Source organism: Oncorhynchus keta, unplaced genomic scaffold (assembly GCF_023373465.1).
Source record: "Oncorhynchus keta strain PuntledgeMale-10-30-2019 unplaced genomic scaffold, Oket_V2 Un_scaffold_1880_pilon_pilon, whole genome shotgun sequence".
In the NCBI taxonomy this organism is placed as follows: Eukaryota; Metazoa; Chordata; class Actinopteri; order Salmoniformes; family Salmonidae; genus Oncorhynchus; species Oncorhynchus keta.
In genome coordinates this window covers 23,837-50,785 of record NW_026290841.1, presented here as the reverse complement: position 1 = coordinate 50,785, position 26,949 = coordinate 23,837, and the positions used below count along the sequence as shown (strand labels likewise).

Here is a 26,949-nt window from a genome sequence, read left to right as displayed (position 1 = left end):
TGAGACACAGTTAACCATCATGCTAACATTGCTAACGGCTAAAGAGCTTTAATAACAGGATACGTAATGAGACACAGTTAACCACCATGCTAACATTGCTAACGGCTAAAGAGCTTTAAATACTGGATACATAATGAGACACAGTTAACCATCATGCTAAAATTGCTAACGGCTAAAGAGCTTTAAATACTGGATACGTAATGAGACACAGTTAACCATCATGCTAACATTGCTAACGGCTAAAGAGCTTTAATAACAGGATACGTAATAAAGAGAAATACTGGACAGTTAACCATCATGCTAACATTGCTAACGGCTAAAGAGCTTTAAATACTGGATACATAGACACAGTTAACCATCATGCTAACATTGACAAAGAGCTTTAAATACTGGATTAACCATTAACCATCATGCTAAAATTGCTAACGGCTAAAGAGCTTTAAATACTGGATACGTAATGAGACACAGTTAACCATCATGCTAACGTTCTTGGGCTTCTTCTTTGACCCAACATGTAGCTAGCTTAGTTGGCTTGGAGGAGGCTGATAGCAATATGTCCAGCCTACTACAGTCAACCATAACCTGTATTTGTGTTAGCTAGACAGAACCCCTTCCTGAAGGCTGATTGGCCCATATGTCCAGCCTACTACAGTCAACCATAACCTGTATTTGTGTTAGCTAGACAGAACCCCTTCCTGAAGGCTGATTGGTCCATATGTCCAGCCTACTACAGTCAACCATAACCTGTATTTGTGTTAGCTAGACAGAACCCCTTCTTAAGGCTGATTGGCCCAAATGGCACTGTGATCCATATCGGTCACACTACATAGAGACTAGTGGGCCATTTGAGAGACACTGTGACAATGACAAATGAGTGAAGCGTGAACCGAAGCACAAACAACTCTGTTTACTATGCTACATCAGTTGGCTTTAGTTCTTCACGAAGATGACCTATTTAGTGTGTGTGTGTGTGTGTGTGTGTGTGTGTGTGTGTGTGTGTGTGTGTGTGTGTGTGTGTGTGTGTGTGTGTGTGTGTGTGTGTGTGTGTGTGTGTGTGTGTGTGTGTGTGTGTGTGTGTGTGTGTGTGTCAGTTTTACATTTCCCCCCCACTAATGGTTATGATTGGGGAGGAAAAGCTGATCCTAGATCTGTTGCTAGGGGAAACTTGTGACACAGAGAGAAGGGTGGGGACTATCACCTCACTCAGGGGTCATGGGAGACAGACCAGAAGTAAAATGATCATGTGACTCTTCTGCTGGCATGTGACGTCACATTCTGTCATGGTTTAATTCTCTGTTTTATATCAATATAGTTTGATGATGATGTAAACAGCGTCCAGGGATACAGTAGCCGTGGCGACAGTAGTCACGGGGTGTTAGGTGTGTGTGTCTCTGTGTGTTGTTGTGTGTCGGACAGCAGATAGTCCTATGTCTAGATTTGAACTGTCTCCTCTCTCTCTCTCTGTGTGTGTGTGTGTGTGTGTGTGTGTGTGTGTGTGTGTGTGTGTGTGTGTGTGTGTGTGTGTGTGTGTGTGTGTGTGTGTGTGTGTGTGTGTGTGTGTGTGTGTGTGTGTGTGTGCGTGCGTGCGTGCGTGCGTGTGTGTGTGTGCGCTGCAGGACTTTGAGTCGTGGGTACATGACACGGTGGAGCATGGCTTCGTGGTCGTATCGTTTGGCGCTGGGGTCAAATACCTCTCAGAGGACATCACTCACAAACTGGCTGGAGCCCTGGGCAGGCTGCCCCAACGCGTGGTCTGGAGGTACTACCAATTTAATTCATTCACATTCCACTGCAACTGGGGAGGGGGAGGACACAACATGGCTGCTAATTCACCTTCCCTTCCACTGTAACTGGGGAGGGGAAGGACACAACATGGCTGCTAATTCACATTCCCTTCCACTGCAACTGGGAAGGGGAGGGCATCACTCACATCACATTCCCTTCCACTAATTCACATTCCCTTCCACTGTAACTGGGGAGGGGGAGGACACAACATGGCTGCTAATTCACATTCCCTTCCACTGTAACTGGGGAGGGGGAGGACACAACATGGCTGCTAATTCACATTCCCTTCCACTGCAACTGGGGAGGGGGAGGACACAACATGGCTGCTAATTCACATTCCCTTCCACTGCAACTGGGGAGGGGGAGGACACAACATGGCTGCTAATTCACATTACATTCCACTGCAACTGGGAAGGGGAGGACACAACATGGCTGCTAATTCACATTCCCTTCCACTGTAACTGGGGAGGGGGAGGACACAACATGGCTGCTAATTCACATTCCCTTCCACTGCAACTGGGGAGGGGCAGGACACAACATGGCTGCTAATTCACATTACATTCCACTGCAACTGGGAAGGGGGGGACACAACATGGCTGCTAATTCACATTCCCTTCCACTGTAACTGGGAAGGGGGAGGCACAACATGGCTGCTAATTCACATTCCCTTCCACTGCAACTGGGGAGGGGGAGGACACAACATGGCTGCTAATTCACATTCCCTTCCACTGCAACTGGGGAGGGGGAGGACACAACATGGCTGCTAATTCACATTCCCTTCCACTGCAACTGGGGAGGGGAGGACACAACATGGCTGCTAATTCACATTCCCTTCCACTGCAACTGGGGAGGGGGAGGACACAACATGGCTGCTAATTCACATTACATTCCACTGCAACTGGGAAGGGGGGGACACAACATGGCTGCTAATTCACATTCCCTTCCACTGTAACTGGGAAGGGGGAGGCACAACATGGCTGCTAATTCACATTCCCTTCCACTGCAACTGGGAAGGGGGAGGACACAACATGGCTGCTAATTCACATTCCCTTCCACTGCAACTGGGGAGGGGGAGGACACAACATGGCTGCTAATTCACATTCCCTTCCACTGTAACTGGGAAGGGAGAGGACACAACATGGCTGCTAATTCACATTACATTCCACTGCAACTGGGAAGGGGGAGGACACAACATGGCTGCTAATTCACATTACATTCCACTGCAACTGGGAAGGGGGAGGACACAACATGGCTGCTAATTCACATTCCCTTCCACTGTAACTGGGAAGGGGGGGGGGCACAACATGGCTGCTAATTCACATTCCCTTCCACTGTAACTGGGAAGGGGGAGGACACAACATGGCTGCTAATTCACATTCCCTTCCACTGTAACTGGGAAGGGGGAGGCACAACATGGCTGCTAATTCACATTCCCTTCCACTGCAACTGGGGAGGGGGAGGACACAACATGGCTGCTAATTCACATTCCCTTCCACTGTAACTGGGAAGGGGGAGGACACAACATGGCTGCTAATTCACATTCCCTTCCACTGCAACTGGGGAGGGGGAGGACACAACATGGCTGCTAATTCACATTCCCTTCCACTGCAACTGGGAAGGGGGAGGACACAACATGGCTGCTAATTCACATTCCCTTCCACTGTAACTGGGAAGGGGGAGGACACAACATGGCTGCTAAATCACATTGGTCGAGGATAGGTATAAATAACTTGTCACACAAACATTGGTTGATGCAAATCAACACTTGGGCATCTAGTTTGGCAGGAACTCATCCATTCACTCCCACTGCAACTCGGAGGGAGAGGACACAAAATGGCTGCCAGGGGTGGCACCATCAGCCAGGTGGGTGAGGTAAAATGGCTGAATGATAAACGACCACTGCTCTCGTGGGCACTAAAATGGCACCTTACCTAGTGTTGACAAGTTGAATTATATACTGTGGGCACTAAAATGGCCCCAGCACCTTACCTACTATCTCCAGTGTTGACAAGTTTAATTATTTACTGCAATGGATGTGGTGGTTAATTTCTGTATTATCAAATGCAGAGAGACAAACGGATCACACAAGTCGTAGATTTGTAGATTCTTTTGTAGATTTGTAGATTTTCGTAGATTCTGCTTAAACAGAATCTTTATGAGTGAGAGCTCTGCAGTAGCGATTGGCTGGTCGACGAACCACCCTCGGATGATTCCTTGAGAGCCACGACACAAAGGCTACAAAAATATTTTATAGCAAAGATCCCACCCCTCAGTCTACATGACAAACAACAGACGTGTGGAACGGGTCACAAGGTGGGACTTGATAAATGAGGAAGGAGTATCACGCAGACCGATTTGCTATGAAGACTGTTTTTATTGTTCAGTTTGGGCCCGAAGACGAGGCTCCGGTCTCGTCCCTGGTACTTCATAGCACAGAAACACCAACTCAGTCTATGGCATAAATCAATTGTCAACTCCAGATCTCCGGTAAAACCCCTTCTTGACCCCTCTCCTGGACAAGCTCACTGGGGGGAGTAAGCCTCTAGGTCATACACTACCCCAGGATAGGTGCAACATCAGAGATGAAATACAATGGTTCCAGACACTACCACACACATCTTGTCTCAGACCTCATCAAGGCGCACAGACATTGTGGAGACAAGTAATTGGTTCCCCATTAATCACGTCATCCCTTCACATGGTTTAGAATAGGTAAAGACACATTCACATGGTTTAGAATAGGTAAAGACACATTCACATGGTTTAGAATAGGTAAAGACACATGGTTTAGAATAGGTAAAGACACATGGTTTAGAATAGGTAAAGACACATGGTTTAGAATAGGTAAAGACACATGGTTTAGAATAGGTAAAGACACATGGTTTAGAATAGGTAAAGACACATGGTTTAGAATAGGTAAAGACACATGGTTTAGAATAGGTAAAGACACATGGTTTAGAATAGGTAAAGACACATTCACGAATGAAGACGATGTTCCTCCTGTCTTCTTCTCTTTCTGATATTCAACTCTGGTCTTATAATTGAAAACACTGAAGTGGTTAAATTGACCATGGATTCCAAATTATATCCTGACCGATTCAACTCATGTGCGTTCCCCGATGCCCCATACCAGGGGATTAACCCACGGGCAATTTTGAGGGTCGTTGCGAGTCACTGGGGACATCATTGGGATTGCGAGATACCTCTCTTAATTTGTCGTAACCTGCTTGGAGTGGAGGAGCTAGTTTTATGCATTACCACAAGGGAGATGTTTAGTTTACCGAAAATACGGCTCACTGTCCAGTGTGTTGGGTAGAGACAGGCTTGATCACCACAGATCCAATCAGTAAATGTTGCCCGTGCCAAATCGATGAGGAGAACGATTGTCAGTTTTCCGCGTTTGGAAATATTCCTTGGGTTGGATCAGGACAGGTTCTGATTGGGGTTCGTCGGGGTTGGATCAGGACAGGTTCTGAATGGGGTTCATCAGGGTTGATCAGGACAGGTTCTGAATGGGGTTCAGCAGGGTTGGATCAGAACAGGTTCTGAATGGGGTTGGATCAGGACAGGTTCTGATTGGGGTTCGTGAGGGTTGGAGCAGGACAGGTTCTGATTGGGGTTCGTCAGGGTTGGATCAGGACAGGTTCTGATTGGGGTTCGTGAGGGTTGGATCAGGACAGGTTCTGATTGGGGTTCGCCTGGGTTGGATCAACAGGTTATGAATGGGTTTCGTCAGGGTTGGATCAGGACAGGTTCTTGTACACAGGATCTACAGTATATCACAAAAGTGACTACACCCCTCACATTTTTGTAAATATTTGAGTATATATTTTCATGTGACAACACTGAAGAAGTTACACTTTGCTACAATGTAAAGTAGTGAGTGTAAAGCTTGTATAACAGTGTAAATTTGCCCCCTCAAAATAAATCAACACACAGCCATTAATGTCCAAATTGGGCCCAAAGTGTCAATATTTTGTGTGGCCACCATCATTTTCCAGCACTGCCTTAACCCTCTTGGGCATGGAGTTCACCAGAGCTTCACAGGTTGCCACTGGAGTCCTCTTCCACTCCTCCATGACGACATCACGGAGCTGGTGGATGTTAGAGACCTTGCACTCCTCCACCTTCCCACAGATGCTCAATAGGGTTTAGGATTTGATTTGGTTGTAGAGGGTGCAACAGGTCGGCACCTCAGGAGTAAATGTCAGTTGCCTTTTCGTAGCCGATGGTAACCCCCACCTTGGGATGGATCTCTCTCAGGAGATCCTTGTCCTCTGGCATTTGATTTAACCAGGCAAGTCAGTTAAGAACAAATGATTATTTTCAATGACGGCCTAGGAACAGTGGGTTAACTGGTCTAGGAACAGTGGGTTAACTGGTCTAGGAACAGTGGGTTAACTGGTCTTGGAACAGTGGGTTAACTGGTCTAGGAACAGTGGAACAGTGGGTTAACTGGTCTAGGAACAGTGGGTTAATTGGTCTAGGAACAGTGGAACAGTGGGTTAACTGGTCTAGGAACAGTGGGTTAACTGGTCTAGGAACAGTGGGTTAACTGGTGCTTCTACACCTGCATTGCTTGCTGTTTGGGGTTTTAGGCTGGGTTTCTGTACAGCACTTGGAGACATCAGCTGATGTAAGAAGGGCTATATAAATACATTTGATTGATTGGATTTGAGTCTAGGAACAGTGGGTTAACTGGTCTAGGAACAGTGGGTTAACTGGTCTAGGAACAGTGGGTTAACTGGTCTAGGAACAGTGGGTTAACTGGTCTAGGAACAGTGGGTTAACTGGTCTAGGAACAGTGGGTTAACTGGTCTTGGAACAGTGGGTTAACTGGTCTAGGAACAGTGGAACAGTGGGTTAACTGGTCTAGGAACAGTGGGTTAACTGGTCTAGGAACAGTGGCTTAACTGGTCTAGGAACAGTGGGTTAACTGGTCTTGGAACAGTGGGTTAACTGGTCTAGGAACAGTGGAACAGTGGGTTAACTGGTCTTGGAACAGTGGGTTAATTGGTCTAGGAACAGTGGAACAGTGGGTTAACTGGTCTAGGAACAGTGGGTTAACTGGTCTAGGAACAGTGGGTTAACTGGTCTAGGAACAGTGGGTTAACTGGTCTTGGAACAGTGGGTTAACTGGTCTAGGAACAGTGGAACAGTGGGTTAACTGGTCTAGGAACAGTGGGTTAACTGGTCTAGGAACAGTGGGTTAACTGGTCTAGGAACAGTGGCTTAACTGGTCTAGGAACAGTGGGTTAACTGGTCTAGGAACAGTGGAACAGTGGGTTAACTGGTCTTGGAACAGTGGGTTAATTGGTCTAGGAACAGTGGAACAGTGGGTTAACTGGTCTAGGAACAGTGGGTTAACTGGTCTAGGAACAGTGGCTTAACTGGCCTAGGAACAGTGGGGTTAACTGGTCTAGGAACAGTGGGTTAACTGGTCTAGGAACAGTGGGTTAACTGGTCTAGGAACAGTGGGTTAACTGGTCTTGGAACAGTGGGTTAACTGGTCTAGGAACAGTGGGTTAACTGGTCTAGGAACAGTGGGTTAACTGGTCTAGGAACAGTGGGTTAACTGGTCTAGGAACAGTGGGTTAACTGGTCTAGGAACAGTGGGTTAACTGGTCTTGGAACAGTGGGTTAACTGGTCTAGGAACAGTGGCTTAACTGGCCTAGGAACAGTGGGTTAACTGGTCTAGGAACAGTGGGTTAACTGGTCTAGGAACAGTGGGTTAACTGGTCTAGGAACAGTGGGTTAACTGGTCTTGGAACAGTGGGTTAACTGGTCTAGGAACAGTGGAACAGTGGGTTAACTGGTCTAGGAACAGTGGGTTAACTGGTCTAGGAACAGTGGCTTAACTGGTCTAGGAACAGTGGGTTAACTGGTCTTGGAACAGTGGGTTAACTGGTCTAGGAACAGTGGAACAGTGGGTTAACTGGTCTTGGAACAGTGGGTTAATTGGTCTAGGAACAGTGGAACAGTGGGTTAACTGGTCTAGGAACAGTGGGTTAACTGGTCTAGGAACAGTGGCTTAACTGGCCTAGGAACAGTGGGGGTTAACTGGTCTAGGAACAGTGGGTTAACTGGTCTAGGAACAGTGGGTTAACTGGTCTAGGAACAGTGGGTTAACTGGTCTTGGAACAGTGGGTTAACTGGTCTAGGAACAGTGGGTTAACTGGTCTAGGAACAGTGGGTTAACTGGTCTAGGAACAGTGGGTTAACTGGTCTAGGAACAGTGGGTTAACTGGTCTAGGAACAGTGGGTTAACTGGTCTTGGAACAGTGGGTTAACTGGTCTAGGAACAGTGGCTTAACTGGCCTAGGAACAGTGGGTTAACTGGTCTAGGAACAGTGGGTTAACTGGTCTAGGAACAGTGGGTTAACTGGTCTTGGAACAGTGGGTTAACTGGTCTAGGAACAGTGGCTTAACTGGCCTAGGAACAGTGGGTTAACTGGTCTAGGAACAGTGGGTTAACTGGTGCTTCTACACCTGCATTGCTTGCTGTTTGGGGTTTCAGGCTGGGTTTCTGTACAGCACTTTGAGATATCAGCTGATGTAAGAAGGGCTATATAAATACATTTGATTGATTGGATTTGAGTCTAGGAACAGTGGGTTAACTGCCTTGTTCAGGGGGCAGAACGACAGATTTTTACCTTGTCAGCTCGGGGACTCGATCTAGCAACCTTTTTGATTACAAGTCCAACGCTCCGACCACTAGGCTACCCTGCTGCCCCATAGCCATAGCAGTGGAATGTCAACAGGGGAACACCTCGACCCCCATTGGAGAAGGCATCCACTATCACCAGACAATATTTGTAACCCTGACAAGGAGATAAATAATCAAATCCATCAAATGGTCCTTCAGGGGTCAGTGGCATGGGAATCGCTCTTCCCATGTTGCTAGTCAAACAAATCACACATTTTGCACAAAATTGTTCAGCGAACACAGAAAACCCAAACCAAAATGCATTTCCAAAATCAACAACTTTTTAAGAGTTAGCGATGCACTTACAAACAGCACCTTCAGAAGGAAGCCAATTAGCCTTTAGCAAGTTATCAACAAGTTTTGAATGAGAGATTGTCTGACCAGAGGAGGAGGTCAGGAAGCCGCGCTGTTTCCACAGAGCACCCAAATCATGTACCACACCAAAGGGTTATCTGCTATCTGTATAGATAGTAGCAGACTGGCCTTTAGCTCACGTGCAAAGAGTTCTGCTGCTTGGGCGGAAAGGTAAATCAGCACTTTCCAGTGTGGTTTAGGCGGTAGTAACCGTGGTTACATACGTGGTCCTCCCTCCTCAGAACGCTGAGCAGAGCCAATCTACAAACAGTTCCACATTTGCATTTTTGCAAAAAAAAGGACATCGGTTAAATCCATCTTTGGTTTCAGATACAGAGCGGCATGGTCCTTCAGCACGGTCGTTCGGCACGGTCGTTCGGCACGGTCGTTCGGCACGGTCGTTCGGCACGGTCGTTCGGCACGGTCGTTCGGCACGGTCGTTCGGCGCGGTGGTCGGCGCGGTCGTTCACGCGACGTTCGGCACGCCATCGTTAGGCGCGATCGTTGACGCGATGCGTTGACGCGATCGTTCCTTGATGGTTCGACGCGATCGTTCAGGCGCGATGCGTTGACGCGGTCGTTCGGCACGGTCCTTCAGCACGGTTGTTCAGCACGGTCGTTCAGCACGCCATGTCGTTCAGCGGTCGTTCAGCACGGTCGTTCAGCACGGTCGTTCAGCACGGTCGTTCGGGCACGGTCGTTCAGCACGGTCGTTCGGCGCGATGGTTAGACGCGATGCGTTCGGCACGGTCGTTCGGCACGGTCGTTCAGCACGCCATCGTTGGCGGGTCGTTCGACGCGGTCGTTCAGCACGCCATGGTCGTTCGGCACGGTCATTCAGCTCGTTCCATCGTTCAGCACGGTCGTTTGGGCACGGTCGTTCAGCACGGTCGTTCGGCACGGTCGTTCGGCACGGTCGTTCGGCACGGTCGTTCGGCACGGTCGTTCAGCACGCCATCGTTCGGCACGGTCGTTCGGCACGGTCGTTCAGCACGCCATTCGTTCACGGTCGTTCAGCGTTCGACGGTCGTTCAGCACGGTCGTTCGGCACGGTCGTTCCGGCACGGTCGTTCAGCGTTCGCCATCGTTCAGCAAGGTCGTTCAGCACGGTCCTTCTGCACGGTCCTTCAGCTCGCCATCGTTCGGCACGGTCGTTCGGCACGGTCGTTCAGCACGGTCGTTCAGCACGGTCCTTCAGCACGGTCCTTCAGCACGCCATGGTCGTTCCTTTTGATGCGTTCAGCACAGTCGTTAGCGCGGTCGTTCGAAACGCGATGCGTTCAACGCGCCATCGTTCGACGCGGTCGTTCGGCACGGTCGTTCGGCACGGTCGTTCAGCACGGTCGTTCGGCACGGTCGTTCGGCACGGTCGTCCGGCACGGTCGTTCGGCACGGTCGTTCGGCACGGTCGTTCGGCACGGTCGTTCAGCAAGGTCCTTCAGCACGGTCCTTCTGCACGGTCCTTCAGCTCGCCATCGTTCGGCATGGTCGTTCCAGCACAGTCGTTAAGCACGGTAGTTGACGCGATGGTTGAAACGCGCCATGGTCGTTCAACGGTCGTTCAGCGTTCACGATGGTTCGAACGCATTCGTTGACGGTCGTTCGATGCGCACGCGATGCGTTAACGCGGTCGTTCATACGCCATCGTTAAACGCGATGCGTTCAGCGCGGTGCGTTAACACGGTCATTCAACGCGATGCGTTAAACGCGATCGTTCAGCGATTTCAGCTTCCGTTGACGCGATGGTTCGGCGCGATGCGTTCAGCTTGCGGTCGTTCGCTCGCCATCGTTAAACGCGGTGGTTAAACGCGATGCGTTACGTACGGTCGTTCAGTACGGTCCTTCAGCACGGTCCTTCAGCACGGTGATTCAGCACGCCATGGTCGTTCAGCACGGTCGTTCAGCACGGTCGTTCAGCACGGTCGTTCCCGGCACGATGCGTTCGGGCACGGTGGTTCGGCGGTCGTTCGGCCGGTCGTTCGGCACGGATCGTTCGGCACGGTCGTTCGGCACGCCATCGTTCGCACGATGCGTTCAGCACGGTCGTTCAGCACGGTCGTTCGGCACGGTCGTTCAGCACGGTCGTTAGGCACGGTCGTTCGTTTGGCAGCTCGGCGCATCGCTCAGCGCGGTCGTTCGGCGCTGTGGTTCAGCACGGTCGTTCAGCGCGATGGTTAAACACGCGATGCGTTCGACGCGATGGTTGACGCGATCGTTCAGCGATGGTTCGGCACGGTTTGTTCACGCGCGGTCGTTCGCCGCGGTCCTTCAGCACGCCATGGTGTTCCGCTTGCGGTGGTTCGACGCGGTCGTTCGGCACGGTCGTTCGGCGCGATGCGTTCGGCACGGTCGTTCAGCACGGTCGTTCAGCACGGCGTTCAGCACGGCGTTCAGCACGCCATGATGTCGTTCAGCACGGTCGTTCGGCACGTGCGTTCGAACGCGATGCAGCGGTCGTTGAGCGCGGTCGTTCAGCACGGTCGTTTCTGCGGCCGCTCGCCTTGATCGCTCGCGCGGTCGTTCGGCGCGGTCGTTCGGCGCGGTCGTTCGGCGCGGTCGTTCGGCACGGTCGTTCGGCACGGTCGTTCGGCACGGTCGTTCGGCACGGTCGTTCGGCACGGTTGTTCGGCACGGTCGTTCAGCACGGTCCTTCAGCACGCCATGGTCGTTCGGCACGGTCGTTCGGCACGGTCGTTCGGCACGGTCGTTCGGCACGGTCGTTCGGCACGGTCGTCCGGCACGGTCCTTCAGCACGGCCGTTCAGCACGGCCGTTCAGCACGCCATGGTCGTTCAGCACGGTCGTTCAGCACGGTCGTTCAGCACGGTCGTTCGGGCGCGATGGGTTAAACGCGGTCGTTCGGCACGCGATCGTTCGACGCGATGGTCGTTCGGCGCGATGCGTTCAGCACGCCATCGTTGACGCGATGCGTTGACGCGATGGTTGACGCGATGTTCAACGCGATCGTTCACGCGGTCGTTCAGCACGGTCGTTCAGCTCGCCATCGTTCGGCACGGTCGTTCGGCACGGTCGTTCAGCGCATCGTTCTCGCCATCGTGGGTCGTTCGGCACGGTCGTTCGGCAGGATTTCACACGGTCCTTCAGCACGGTCCTTCAGAGGTCGTTCACGCCATGGTCGTTCAGACGGTCGTTCAGCAGAACATTCAGGGTCGTTCGGGCAGCTGGTGTTAGATGGGCGGTCGTTCTGATACGGTGGAGCTGGTGTTAGATGGGCCGGCATTCTTCAGCACAATGGAGCTGGTGTTAGACGGTGGAAACGCGTCATTCTGATAATGGAGCTGGTGTTAGATGGCTCGCGCGTCATTCTGATCGTTCGGAGCTGGTGTTAGGCGCGGTGTTCGGCACGGTCGTTCTGATAATGTTCGAGCGCGGTCGTTGGGTTGTTAGACGGGTCGTTCATTCGGTCCTTCAGCACGCCATGGTCGTTCAGCTGGTCGTTCGGCGATGGTTAAACGCGGTCGTTCTGCGCGGTCGTTCGATGCGATGCGTCGACGCGATGGGTTGACGCGGTCTTTCCGACGCGATGCGTTAGACGATGGTTACGCGGTCGTTGAAACAGATGGTTAAAGTCGGCGAAACGTCGACTGGTTAAACGCGGTCGTTCGGCACGGTCGTTCAGCAAGGTCCTTCAGCACGGTCCTTCTGCACGGTCCTTCAGCTCGCCATCGTTCGGCACGGTGGTTAAAGTTCAGCGGTCCTTCAGCACGGTCCTTCAAGGTCAGAAGCACGCCATGACTGGTTCAAAGCGTTCAGCACAGTGAAACAGACTGGTTAAAGCCTGTTAAACGCGCCATCGTTGGCACGGTGGTTAAAGGTCGTTAAACGCGGTGGACGCGGTGGGTGACGCGATGATCCAGACGCTGATGCGTCGACGCGATGCGTTTCCGCGATCTTAACGCGATCGTTCCGACGCGGTCGTTCAGCAAGGTCCTTCCTTGCGGTCCTTCTGCACGGTCCTTCAGCTCGCCATCGTTCGGCATGGTCGTTCAGCACTCGTTGACACGATCGTTCGACCAGATCGTTAGGCACGCCATGGTCGTTCAGCACGGTCGTTCCTACGGTGTTCAGCACGGTCGTTCGGGCACGATGTTGAACTGGACGTTCAGAACGGTCCTTCAGCACGGTCGACAGCACGGTCCTTCGGCAGAACGTTCGGCCGGTGGTTCGGCGCGGTCGTTCGACGGTCAGAACTGGTTCAGCACGGTCGTTCAGCACGCCATGGTCGTTCAGCACGGTCGTTCAGCACGGTCGTTCAGCACGCCATGGACTTCAGCGGTCGTTTAGGGCACGGTCCGTTCAGCCAGTGCGTGGACGATGAACGCGATGTCTACTGACATGCGGTCGTTCAGCACGGCCATCGTTAGAACGGTCGTTCGGCCGCGACGCGTTCAGCACGGCCGTTCGGCACGGTCGTTCGCACGGTCGTTCAGCACGGTCGTTCAGCACGCTATGGTCGTTCAGCACGGTCGTTCAGCACGGTCGCTCAGCTCGCCATCGCTTCAGCACGCTCGTTCGGGGCCGTTCAGCACGGCACGTTCAGCACGCACGGTCGTTCAGCTCGCTCGTTCGGCACGGCCGTTCAGCACGCCATCGAACGGACCAGCACGGTCGTTCAGCACGCCATGGTCGTTCAGCACGGTCGTTCGCACGGCCGCTCGGCACGGTCGCTCAGCACGATCGCTGGCACGATCGTTCGACGCGGTCGTTCAGCACGGTCGTTCAGCTCGCCATCGTTCGGCACGGTCGTTCGGCACGGTCGTTCGCACGGTCGTTCAGCTGCCATCGTCGGCACGTACTCGCACGATCCTTCGACACGGTCGTTCAGCACGGTCCTTCCAGCACGGTCGCTTCAGCACGGTCCTTCGCACGGGTCGCTTTCGCACGGCCCTCAGGATGCGTTCACGGATCGCTCAGCCGCCATCGCTCGCACGTCCTTAAACACGGCCGTTGACACGATCGCCCGGCACGCCATCGTTAGGCCGCGCACGGTCGTTGGGCACGGCCGCTCAGCACGGTCGCTCGACACGATCGTTCGGCACGGTCCGTTCAGCACGATGCGTTGATACGGAGCCTTGACGGATCGTTCAGCTCGCCATCGCTCGAGCGGTGTTCTGCACGGTCGTTGACACGGGTTAGACCGCATTCTGTTCAGAGCTGTTTCAGGCACGCCTCGACACGGCACGACGCTGGTGTTAGGGGCACGTCCTTAATGGAGCAGTGGACGGTGTTAGAACGGGCCAAAAGCCAGCTCGACATCGTAAAACGCCTTCGGACGGAAAGCCAGCACGACTGGTTAAAGCACTGAAACAGCTGCCATCCAGAACTGGACCAGGGCACGGTCCTGCAGGTCGCTAAAGCCTGGACACGAAGCCTGCACGACGGTTCAGACTCGTTCCTGAAACTGATCGTTCAACCAGAAAATCAGCACTGGTGTAAAGCTCCTACTGACACTGGTCTTGAAGCTGGTGTTAGAAACTCCGGTTCTGTAATGGAGCTGGTTAAAGCGTGAGCCAGCAGATGGGCCGCCTTCTGACAGGAGGAAGTCAGAAACAGCTGGTGTTAGATGGGCGTCGTGGACGGAGAAGCTGGTGTTAGACGGCCGTTCAGCAGCGTTCGAAACAGACTGGTAAAAGTTCAGAAACAGATTGGTTAAAGCGGTCATTCGGCAAACGTTCTGGTTAAAGTTGAAACAGACTGGTTAAAGCCGGTGGACTGCGCGGTCGTTCAGCTGGGTCAAAGCCTGAAACAGACTCGTTCAGACGGTCGTTCTGAAACAGTGGTTCAGCACGGTTGTTCTGCACGGTCGTTCAGCACTGGTCCTGAAACAGACTGGTTAAAGTTCAGCAGACTGGTTAAAGTCAGAAACAGACTGGTTAAAGTCTGAAACAGACTGGTTAAAGCGCAGACTGGTTAAAGCCAGAAACAGATGCTAAAGCCTGAAACAGACTGGTTAAAGACAGAAACAGACTGGTTAAAGTCAGAAACGACTGGTTAAAGTCAGAAAAGACTGGTTTCGGAAAACAGACTGGTTAAAGTTCAGAAACAGACTGGTCGAAACAGACGTCGGCGCGTCGTCGGCACGGTGAAACAGACGTTCAAAGCCTGAAACAGACTGGTCCCAGCGACTGGTCCTTCAGCTCGCCATCTGTTAAAGCACGGTCGTTCAGCACGGTCCAGAAACAGACGGTCCTTCAGACGGTCCTTCCAGAAACAGACTCCTTCAGCACGCCAAAGTCAGAAACAGACTGGTTAAAGTTCAGAACAGACTGGTTAAAGGCAGACTGGTTCAAGCCTGAAACAGACTGGTTAAAGCCGACGTTCAAGCCTGAAACGACTGGTTAAAGTCAGAAACAGACTGGTTAAAGTCAGACTGGTTAAAGCCAGAAACAGACTGGTTAAAGCCAGAAACAGACTGGTTAAAGCCTGAAACAGACTGGTTAAAGTCAGAAACAGACTGTTAAAGCCTGAAACAGACGGTCCAGACTGGTTAAAGTCAGAAACAGACTGGTTAAAGTCGAAACGGTCGTTCGGCGCTGGTTAAAGCCTGAAACAGACTGGTTAAAGCCTTCAGACTGGTTAAAGCCAGAAACAGACTGGTCCCTTCAGTCGAAACAGACTGGTTAAAGCCTGAAGCACAGACTGGTTAAAGTCAGAAACAGACTGGTTAAAGTCAGAAACAGACTGTTCGCCTGAAACAGACTGGTTAAAGCCAGAAACAGACTGGTTCGGCCTGAAACAGACTGGCTCGCCATCGTTCAGAAACTGGACGTTCAACGTCGTTCAGACTGGTTAAAGTCAGAACGGACGTTAAAGCACGACGTTCAGCACGGACGTTCAAGCTCGCCATCGTTCAGAAACACTGGTCGTGGCAACGGACTGGTTAAAGCCTGAAACAGACTGGTTAAAGCCAGTTCAGACTGGTTAAAGTTCAGAAACAGACTGTTCAAGCTGAAACAGCCATGGTTCAAGCCAGAAACAGACTGGTTAAAGCCTGAAACAGACTGGTTAAAGCCTGAAACAGACTGGTTAAAGTTCAGAAACAGACTGGTTAAAGCCTGAAACAGACTGGTTAAAGCCTCGGAAACAGACTGGTCGTCAGAAACAGACGGTCGCCTGAAACAGACTGGTCGCCAGAAACAGACTGGTCGTCAGAAACAGACTGGTTCAGCAGACTGGTTAAAGTTCAGAACAGTCGTTCAAGCCTGCCATCGTTCAGCACGGTGAAACAGCACTGGTTAAAGCCAGTTCAGACTGGCCAAAGTTCAGAAACAGCCTCGTTAAAGCCTGAAACAGACTGGTTAAAGCCAGAAACAGACTCTTAAAGCCAGAAACAGACTGGTTAAAGCACAGACTGGTTAAAGCCGCAGACTGGTTAAAGTCAGAAACAGACGGTCGTTCTGAAACGACTGGTCGTTCAGAGCACTGGTTAAAGCTGAACAGACGTTCCTGAAACAGACTGGTTAAAGCCTGAAACAGACTGGTTAAAGCAAACAGACTGGTTAAAGCCTAGACTGGTCGTTCAGCACGATCGTTAAAGCCTGAAACAGACTGTTCGGCTCAGCCACAGACTGGCTCGCCATCATCCTCGGTGGGCAACAGAGTAGCAGGATTTAACACAGTGGACCTCTTCAGAGGGTCACGTGAGACATTGTCAGAATAACTGGTTAAAGCCATGAAACAGACTTTTAAAGTCAGAAACAGACTGGTGCATAATTCTGACGTACTGGTGGTAAAGTCAGAAACAGACTGGCGTTAAAGCGCCATGAAACAGACTGAGCTACAGAAGGACCATTCTGGATAATGGAGCTGGTGTTAGATGGGCCGTCATTCTGATAATGGAGCTGGTGTTAGATGGGCCGTCATTCTGATAATGGAGCTGGTGTTAGATGGGCCGTCATTCTGATAATGGAGCTGGTGTTAGATGGGCCGTCATTCTGATAATGGAGCTGGTGTTAGATGGGCTGGTTAAAGTCAGAAACAGACTGGTTAAAGTCAGAAACAGACTGGTTAAAGTCAGAAACAGACTGGTTAAAGTCAGAAACAGACTGGTTAAAGTCTGAAACAGACTGGTTAAAGTCTGAAACAGACTGGTTAAAGTCAGAAACAGACTGGTTAAAGTCATAAACACACTGGTTAAAGTCAGAAACAGACTGGTTAAAGTCTGAAACAGACTGGTTAAAGTCTGAAACAGACTGGTTAAAGTCAGAAACAGACTGGTTAAAGCCTGAAACAGACTGGTTAAAGTCAGAAACAGACTGGTTAAAGCCTGAAACAGACTGGTTAAAGTCAGAAACAGACTGGTTAAAGTCAGAAACAGACTGGTTAAAGTCAGAAACAGACTGGTTAAAGTCAGAAACAGACTGGTTAAAGCCTGAAACAGACTGGTTAAAGCCTGAAACAGACTGGTTAAAGTCAGAAACAGACTGGTTAAAGTCTGAAACAGACTGGTTAAAGTCAGAAACAGACTGGTTAAAGTCATAAACACACTGGTTAAAGTCAGAAACAGACTGGTTAAAGTCTGAAACAGACTGGTTAAAGTCTGAAACAGACTGGTTAAAGTCAGAAACAGACTGGTTAAAGCCTGAAACAGACTGGTTAAAGTCAGAAACAGACTGGTTAAAGCCTGAAACAGACTGGTTAAAGTCAGAAACAGACTGGTTAAAGTCAGAAACAGACTGGTTAAAGTCAGAAACAGACTGGTTAAAGTCAGAAACAGACTGGTTAAAGCCTGAAACAGACTGGTTAAAGCCTGAAACAGACTGGTTAAAGTCAGAAACAGACTGGTTAAAGTCAGAAACAGACTGGTTAAAGTCAGAAACAGACTGGTTAAAGTCAGAAACAGACTGGTTAAAGTCAGAAACAGACTGGTTAAAGCCAGAAACAGACTGGTTAAAGTCAGAAACAGACTGGTTAAAGCCAGAAACAGACCGGTTAAAGCCTGAAACAGACTGGTTAAAGTCAGAAACAGGACCGGTTCCTGAAACAGAACTGGACCAGAACTCCTACTGACACTGATCCTGGACCAGAACTGGACAGACTGGTTGACAACAGATCCTGACCAGAACTGGACCAGAACTCCCACTAACACTGATCCTGACCAGAACTGGACCAGAACTCCTACTGACACACTGATCCTGGACCAGAACTGGACCAGAACTCCTACTGAAACTGATCCTGGACCAGAACTGGACCAGAACTCCTACTGACACACTGATCCTGACCAGAACTGGACCAGAACTCCTACAGACTGATCCTGGACCAGAACTGGACCAGAACTCCTACTGACACTGATCCTGGAAAGCAGAACTGGACCAGAACTCCTACTGATACTGATCCTGACAGAACTGGACCAGAACTCCTACTGACACTGATCCTGGACCAGAAGCCTACTGACACTGACTGGACCAGAACTCCTACTGACACTGATCCTGGACCAGAACTCCTACTAAACTGATCCTGGACAGAACTGGACCAGAACTCCTACTGACACTGATCCTGGACCAGAACTGGACCAGAACTCCTACTGACACTGATCCTGGACCAGAACTGGACCCAGAACTCCTTAACACTGATCCTGGACCAGAACTGGACCAGAACTCCTGCTGACACTGATCCTGGACCAGAACTGGACCAGAACTCCTTCTGACACTGATCCTGGACCAGAACTGGACCAGAACTCCTACTGACACTGATCTGGACCAAACTCCTACTGAAACAGACTGGTTAGAACTGGACCAGAACTCCTAGACACTGATCCTGGACCAGAACTCCTACTGACACTGACTGGACCAGAACTGGACCAGAACTCCTACTGACACTGATCCTGGACAGAACTGGACCAGAACTCCTACTGACACTGATCCTGGAAAGTCCAGAACTCCTACTGACACTGATCCTGGACCAGAACTCCTACTAACACTGATCCTGGACAGAACTCCTACTGACACTGATCCTGGACCAGAACTCCTACTAACACTGATCCTGGACCAGAACTGGACCAGAACTCCTACTGACACTGATCCTGACCAGAACTGGACCAGAACTACCACTGACACACTGATCCTGGACCAGAACTGGACCAGAACTCCTACTGACACTGATCCTGACCAGAACTCATACTGACACTGATCCTGACCAGAACTCCTACTGACACTGATCCTGGACCAGAAGCTGAAACAGAACTCCTACTGACACTGATCCTGGACCAGAACTGGACCAGAACTCCTACTGACACTGATCCTGGACCAGAACTGGACCAGAACTCCTACTGACACACTGATCCTGGACCAGAACTGGACCAGAAACACTCCTACACACTGATCCTGGAAAGCCAGAACTGGACCAGAACTCCTACTGACACTGATCCTGGACAGAACTGGACCAGAACTCCTACTGACACTGATCCTGGACCAGAACTGGACCAGAACTCCTACTGACACAGACTGATCCTGGACCAGAACTGGACCAGAACTCCTACTGACACTGATCCTGGACCAGAACTGGACCAGAACTCCTACTGACACTGATCCTGGACCAGAACTGGACCAAACTCCTACTGACACTGATCCTGGACCAGAACTGGACCAGAACTCCTACTGACACACAGATCCTGGTTAGAACTGGACCAGAACTCCTACTGACACTGATCTGGACCAGAACTCCTACTGACACACTGATCCTGACCAGAACTGGACCAGAACTCCTACTGACACTGATCTGGACCAGAACTGGACCAGAACTCCTACTGACACTGATCCTGGACCAGAACTGGACCAGAACTCCTACTGACACTGATCCTGAACCAGAACTCCTACTGACACAGATCTGGTTAGAACTGGACCAGAACTCCTACTGACACTGATCCTGGACCAGAACTGGACAGAACTCCTACTGACAAGATCACCAGAACTGGACAGAACTGGTACTGACACTGATCCTGACCAGAACTGGACCAGAACTCCTACTGACACTGATCCTGACCAGAACTCCAGAAACTACTGACACTGCCTGACCAGAACTGGACCAGAACTCCTACTGACACAGTGATCCTGAACCAGAACTCCTACTGACACTGATCCTGACCAGAACTGGACCAGAACTCCTACTGACACTGATCCTGACCAGAACTGGACCAGGACTCCTACTGACACTGATCCTGACCAGAACTGGACCAGAACTCCTACTGACACTGATCCTGGACCAGAACTGGACCAGAACTCCTACTGACACTGATCCTGACCAGAACTGGACCAGAACTCCTACTGACACACTGATCCTGGTTACCAGAACTGGACCAGAACTCCTGCTGACACTGATCCTGGACCAGAACTGGAAGAACTGGACCAGAACTCCTACTGACACTGATCCTGACCAGAACTGGACCAGAACTCCCACTAACACTGATCCTGACCAGAACTGGACCAGAACTCCTACTGACACTGATCCTGGACCAGAACTGGACCAGAACTCCTACTGACACTGATCCTGGACCAGAACTGGACCAGAACTCCTACTGACACACTGATCCTGACCAGAACTGGACCAGAACTCCTACTGACACTGATCCTGGACCAGAACTGGACCAGAACTCCTACTGACACTGATCCTGGACCAGAACTGGACCAGAACTCCTACTGACACTGATCCTGACCAGAACTGGACCAGAACTCCTACTGACACTGATCCTGGACCAGAACTGGACCAGAACTCCTACTGACACTGATCCTGGACCAGAACTGGACCAGAACTCCTACTGACACTGATCCTGGACCAGAACTGGACCAGAACTCCTACTGACACTGATCCTGGACCAGAACTGGACCAGAACTCCTACTGACACTGATCCTGGACCAGAACTCCTACTGATACTGATCCTGGACCAGAACTGGACCAGAACTCCTACTGACACTGATCCTGGACCAGAACTCCTACTGACACTGATCCTGGACCAGAACTGGACCAGAACTCCTACTGACACTGATCCTGGACCAGAACTCCTACTGACACTGATCCTGGACCAGAACTGGACCATAACTCCTACTGACACTGATCCTGGACCAGAACTCCTAGACACTGGGACCAGAACTCCTACTGACACTGATCCTGGACCAGAACTGGATCCTGGAGAACTCCTACTGACACTGATCCTGGACCAGAACTGGACCAGAACTCCTACTGACACTGATCCTGGACCAGAACTGGACCAGAACTCCTACTGACACTGATCCTGGACCAGAACTGGACCAGAACTCCTACTGACACTGATCCTGACCAGAACTCAGAACTGATCCTGACCAGAACTCCTACTGACACTGATCCTGGACCAGAACTGGACCAGAACTCCTACTGACACTGATCCTGGACCAGAACTGGACCAGAACTCCTACTGACACTGATCCTGGACCAGAACTGGACCAGAACTCCTACTGACACTGATCCTGGACCAGAACTGGACCAGAACTCCTACTGACACTGATCCTGGACCAGAACTCCTACTGACACTGATCCTGGACCAGAACTGGACCATAACTCCTACTGACACTGATCCTGGACCAGAACTCCTACTGACACTGATCCTGGACCAGAACTCCTACTAACACTGATCCTGGACCAGAACTGGACCAGAACTCCTACTGACACTGATCCTGGACCAGAACTGGACCAGAACTCCTACTGACACTGATCCTGGACCAGAACTGGACCAGAACTCCTGCTGACACTGATCCTGGACCAGAACTGGACCAGAACTCCTGCTGACACTGATCCTGGACCAGAACTGGACCAGAACTCCTACTGACACTGATCCTGAACCCTGGAGAACTGGACCAGAACTCCTACTGACACTGATCCTGGACCAGAACTGGACCAGAACTCCTACTGACACTGATCCTGGACCAGAACTGGACCAGAACTCCTACTGACACTGATCCTGGACCAGAACTGGACCAGAACTCCTACTGACACTGATCCTGGACCAGAACTGGACCAGAACTCCTACTGACACTGATCCTGGACCAGAACTGGACCAGAACTCCTACTGACACTGATCCTGGACCAGAACTGGACCAGAACTCCTACTGACACTGATCCTGGACCAGAACTGGACCAGAACTCCTACTGACACTGATCCTGACCAGAACTGGACCAGAACTGGACCAGAAGAACTCCTACTGACACTGATCCTGACCAGAACTGGACCAGAACTCCTACTGACACTGATCCTGGACCAGAACTGGACCAGAACTCCTACTGACACACTGATCCTGGACCAGAACTGGACCAGAACTCCTACTGACACTGATCCTGGACCAGAACTGGACCAGAACTCCTACTGACACTGATCCTGGACCAGAACTGGACCAGAACTCCTACTGACACTGATCCTGGACCAGAACTGGACCAGAACTCCTACTGACACTGATCCTGACCAGAACTGGACCAGAACTCCTACTGACACTGATCCTGATCCTGACCAGAACTGGACCAGAACTCCTACTGACACTGATCCTGGACCAGAACTCCTACTGACACTGATCCTGACCAGAACTCCTACTGACACACTGATCCTGACCAGAACTGGACCAGAACTCCTACTGACACTGATCCTGGACCAGAACTGGACCAGAAGTACTACTGACACTGATCCTGGACCAGAACTGGACCAGAACTCCTGCTGACACACTGATCCTGGACCAGAACTCCTGTTGACACAGTGATCATTGACCAGTACTCTTACTGATACTGTGTGTGTGTGAAAATGCCTGTGATTCCAAGGGTCATTATGGTGACCCATTCTATCTTATCTAGTTTAATCATTTACCAAGATTTCCACCGGTCCCCCATTCACCACAGACATGTAGCTGAGAGAGACTGAGGGAGAGAGGGAGAGAGAGAGGGAGGGAGAGAGAGAGTGAGAGAGAGAGAGAGATGCATGGAGTTTTGTGGGCAAACGGCCCAATGTTGAGGCCCGTTGTCGTGCCATTCATCCGCCGCCATCACCTCATGTTTCAGCATGATAATACATGGCCCCATGTCGCAAGGATCTGTATCAGTGTCAGCCATTAAAGAGGAGTGGGACAACATTCCACAGGCCACAATCAACAGCCTGATCAACTCAGGGGGCAACTGACTGGTAGGAGGGCGGAGGTCAGTAATCCAGAGTCCGTAAGGTACAGAACGGCTGTCACAGTTACCAGCTGCCTTTTTCCCAGGGATTAGTAATTGTATAAGTTCTTTGGTTCACCGTCGGCTATTGTTACATTGTCCGTTGGTCGTGCGAGTACCAGTTGGTCTGGCTGTCCTGCCACTTGTACTGTGCAGATGATTCCGGGTTTCGTCCCGTGTGTTTATTCAAGGTACTCTGCGCTCTTTTGTTTGGGTTTCAACCCTGTGTTTTGAATACGTGTTTGTTTGGTCTTCGTCCCCGTGCCTTCACACGGCACGCTGTAATTTGGGTCAATAAAAACACCTATTGCGCATTCCTGCGCCTGTCTCCCGATCCCTTATAGCAACGTGACAACGGCAGGCAGGCAGGCAGGCTCAGGGTAATCCAGGCCAGTGTCAAGAGGTACAGAATAGTCGGCAGGCTCAGGGTCAGGGCAGGCAGAATGGTCAAAAACCAGGAGAACTAGAAAACAGGAACTAACAAAGAAAACAGTAAAGGAAAAAACGCTGGTAGACGAGACAAGATAAACTGGCAACAGACAAACAGAGATGCACCGGGGATAAAACAAACAGAGAACACAGGTATAAATACACGGGGGATAACGGGGAAGATGGGCGACACCCGGATGGGGATGGAGACCAGCACAAAGACAGGTGAAACAGATCAGGGTGTGACACTAACAAAGGATCCAATTCAGCCAAATTTCTGTTTGAAATGCTGGTGAGTGGCTGGTGAGTGGGTGGTGAGTGGGTGGTGGTTGGTGAGTGGCTGGTGAGTGAGTGGGTGGTGGTGAGTGGCTGGTGAGTGGTTGGTGAGTGGTTGGTGTGTGGGTGGTGAGTGGTTGGTGAGTGGCTGGTGAGTGGCTGGTGAGTGGGTGGTGAGTGGCTGGTGAGTGGGTGAGTGGGTGGTGAGTGGCTGGTGAGTGGTTGGTGAGTGGTTGGTGAGTGGCTGGTGAGTGGCTGGTGAGTGGTTGGTGAGTGGTTGGTGAGTGGTTGGTGAGTGGCTGGTGAGTGGCTGGTGAGTGGCTGGTGAGTGGCTGGTGAGTGGTTGGTGAGTGGCTGGTGAGTGGTTGGTGAGTGGCTGGTGAGTGGTTGGTGAGTGGTTGGTGAGTGGCTGGTGAGTGGCTGGTGAGTGGTTGGTGAGTGGCTGGTGAGTGGTTGGTGAGTGGCTGGTGAGTGGTTGGTGAGTGGCTGGTGAGTGGCTGGTGAGTGGCTGGCTGGTGAGTGGTGGTTGGTGAGTGGCTGGTGAGTGGCTGGTGAGTGGTTGGTGAGTGGCTGGTGGTGAGTGGCTGGTGAGTGGCTGGTGAGTGGCTGGTGAGTGGCTGGTTGGTGAGTGGTTGGTTAGTGGCTGGTGAGTGGCTGGTGAGTGGTTGGTGAGTGGTTGGTGAGTGGTTGGTGAGTGGCTGGTGAGTGGCTGGTGAGTGGATGGCTGGTGAGTGGTTGGTTAGTGGCTGGTGAGTGGCTGGTGAGTGGTTGGTGAGTGGTTGGTGAGTGGCTGGTGAGTGGCTGGTGAGTGGCTGGTGAGTGGCTGGTGGCTGGTGAGTGGTTGGTGAGTGGCTGGTGAGTGGCTGGTGAGTGGCTGGTGAGTGGTGAGTGGCTGGTGAGTGGCTGGTGAGTGGCTGGCTGGTGAGTGGCTGGTGAGTGGCTGGTGAGTGGCTGGTGAGTGGCTGGTGAGTGGCTGGTGAGTGGTTGGTGAGTGGCTGGTGGTGGCTGGTGAGTGGCTGGTGAGTGGCTGGTGAGTGGTGAGTGGTGGTGAGTGGCTGGTGAGTGGCTGGTGAGTGGCTGGTGAGTGGTTGGTGAGTGGTGGTGAGTGGCTGGTGAGTGGCTGGTGAGTGGCTGGTGAGTGGCTGGTGAGTGGCTGGTGAGTGGCTGGTGAGTGGCTGTGAGTGGCTGAGTGGCTGGTGAGTGGTGAGTGGTTCAAGGGCTGAGTGGCTGGTGAGTGGCTGGTGAGGTTGGTGAGTGGCTGAAAGCAGTGGATGGTGAGTGGTAAGTGGCTGGTGATGGCACAGAGTGGCTGGTGAGTGGCTGTTGGCTGGTGAGTGGCTGGTGAGTGGCAGTGGCTGGTGAGTGGTTGGTGAGTGGTTGGTGAGTGGTTGTGAGTGGCTGGAAGGCAGAAACAGTCTTGAAGGCTGGTGAGTGGCAAGTGGCACAGAGTGGTTGGTGAGTGGCTGGTGAGTGGTGAAACAGTGGCTGGTGAGTGGTTGGTGAAGTGGCTGGTGAGTGGCTGGTGAGTGGCTGTCTTCAGGTAAAGTGGTTGGTGAGTGGCTGGTGAGTGGCTGGTGAGTGGTTGGTGAGTGGCAGAAACAGTCTTCAGTGGTAAGTGGCTGGAGTGGCTGGTGAGTGGCTGAGTGGCTGGTGAGAGTGGCATGGCTGGTGAGTGGCTAGAAGCCAGAAACAGTCTTCAGTGGTAAAGCAAGATGGCACAGACAGACATGTTGGCTAGAAGCCAGAAACAGTCTTCAGGTAAGTGATGGTGCACAGACTGAAAGACATGTTGGTGAGCCAGAAAAGTCTAAGAAGATGGCACAGACAGAATGTTGGCAAACATTTTCACAAATAACAGTCTTCAAGGTAAAGCAAACAACAGACATGTTGGCTAGAAGAAGAAAACCAGAAACAGTCTTCAAGGTAAAGCAAGATGGCACAGACAGACATGTTGGCTAGAAGCCAGAAACAGTCTTCAAGGTAAAGCAAGATGGCACAGACAGACATGTTGGCTAGAAGCCAGAAACAGTCTTCAAGGTAAAGCAAGATGGCACAGACAGACATGTTGGCTAGAAGCCAGAAACAGTCTTCAAGGTAAAGCAAGATGGCACAGACAGACATGTTGGCTAGAAGCCAGAAACAGTCTTCAAGGTAAAGCAAGATGGCACAGACAGACATGTTGGCTAGAAGCCAGAAACAGTCTTCAAGGTAAAGCAAGATGGCACAGACAGACATGTTGGCTAGAAGCCAGAAACAGTCTTCAAGGTAAAGCAAGATGGCACAGACAGACATGTTGGCTAGAAGCCAGAAACAGTCTTCAAGGTAAAGCAAGATGGCACAGACAGACATGTTGGCTAGAAGCCAGAAACAGTCTTCAAGGTAAAGCAAGATGGCACAGACAGACATGTTGGCTAGAAGCCAGAAACAGTCTTCAAGGTAAAGCAAGATGGCACAGACAGACATGTTGGCTAGAAGCCAGAAACAGTCTTCAAGGTAAAGCAAGATGGCACAGACAGACATGTTGGCTAGAAGCCAGAAACAGTCTTCAAGGTAAAGCAAGATGGCACAGACAGACATGTTGGCTAGAAGCCAGAAACAGTCTTCAAGGTAAAGATGGCACAGACAGACATGGCTTCCAGAAACAGTCTTCACAAGATGGCATGTTGGCTAGAAGCAGACAGTCTTCAAGGTAAAGCTGTGGCTGCTCCCTGGCTAGAAGCCAGAAACAGTCTTCAAGGTAAAGCAAGATGGCACAGACAGACATTATTAGAAGCCAGAAACAGTCTTTGTGAAGGTAAACCAAGATGGCACAGACAGACATGTTGGCTAGAACCAGAAACAGTCTTCAAGGTAAAGCTGACGGCACAGACAGACATGAGAATTCAGCTCTTCCAGACCGCTAGCTCCTACACAACTTGAACAGTATCTTAATGTTATTTGGCATTATTAGGAAACAGTTTCATTAGTTTCCAGAGAATCATGGCTCCAGACAACTAAAGTAATTTTCTTTGTGATATTAAGGATATACTGTCCCTAATACAGCCAGCTGGGTCCAGTTCATCAGTTCAATGGCAGACAGGAATAAAGAACTGTCTGGAAATCGAAGAAAGGTATTCAGGTGTATGTTTCATGATTACCAGACCGACTGAGGAGGATAACATCCTCAGAAACTCACAGTCCGTTCACCCAGAATCCCTCACAATCAAACATATTAC

The 26,949-nt window shown here is 51.0% G+C and overlaps 1 protein-coding gene across 1 annotated transcript in view; it reads left to right on the top strand.

Annotated features, from left to right (window-relative positions):
* Window positions 1-26,949, top strand: part of ugt8 (UDP glycosyltransferase 8) — a 116,219-nt gene that overhangs the window by 71,145 nt on the left and 18,125 nt on the right. The window contains exon 4 of the mRNA XM_052514666.1: window positions 1,617-1,759. Within this exon, the coding sequence (XP_052370626.1) occupies window positions 1,617-1,759 (143 nt within the window). The remainder of the gene's footprint in view (window positions 1-1,616; window positions 1,760-26,949) is intronic.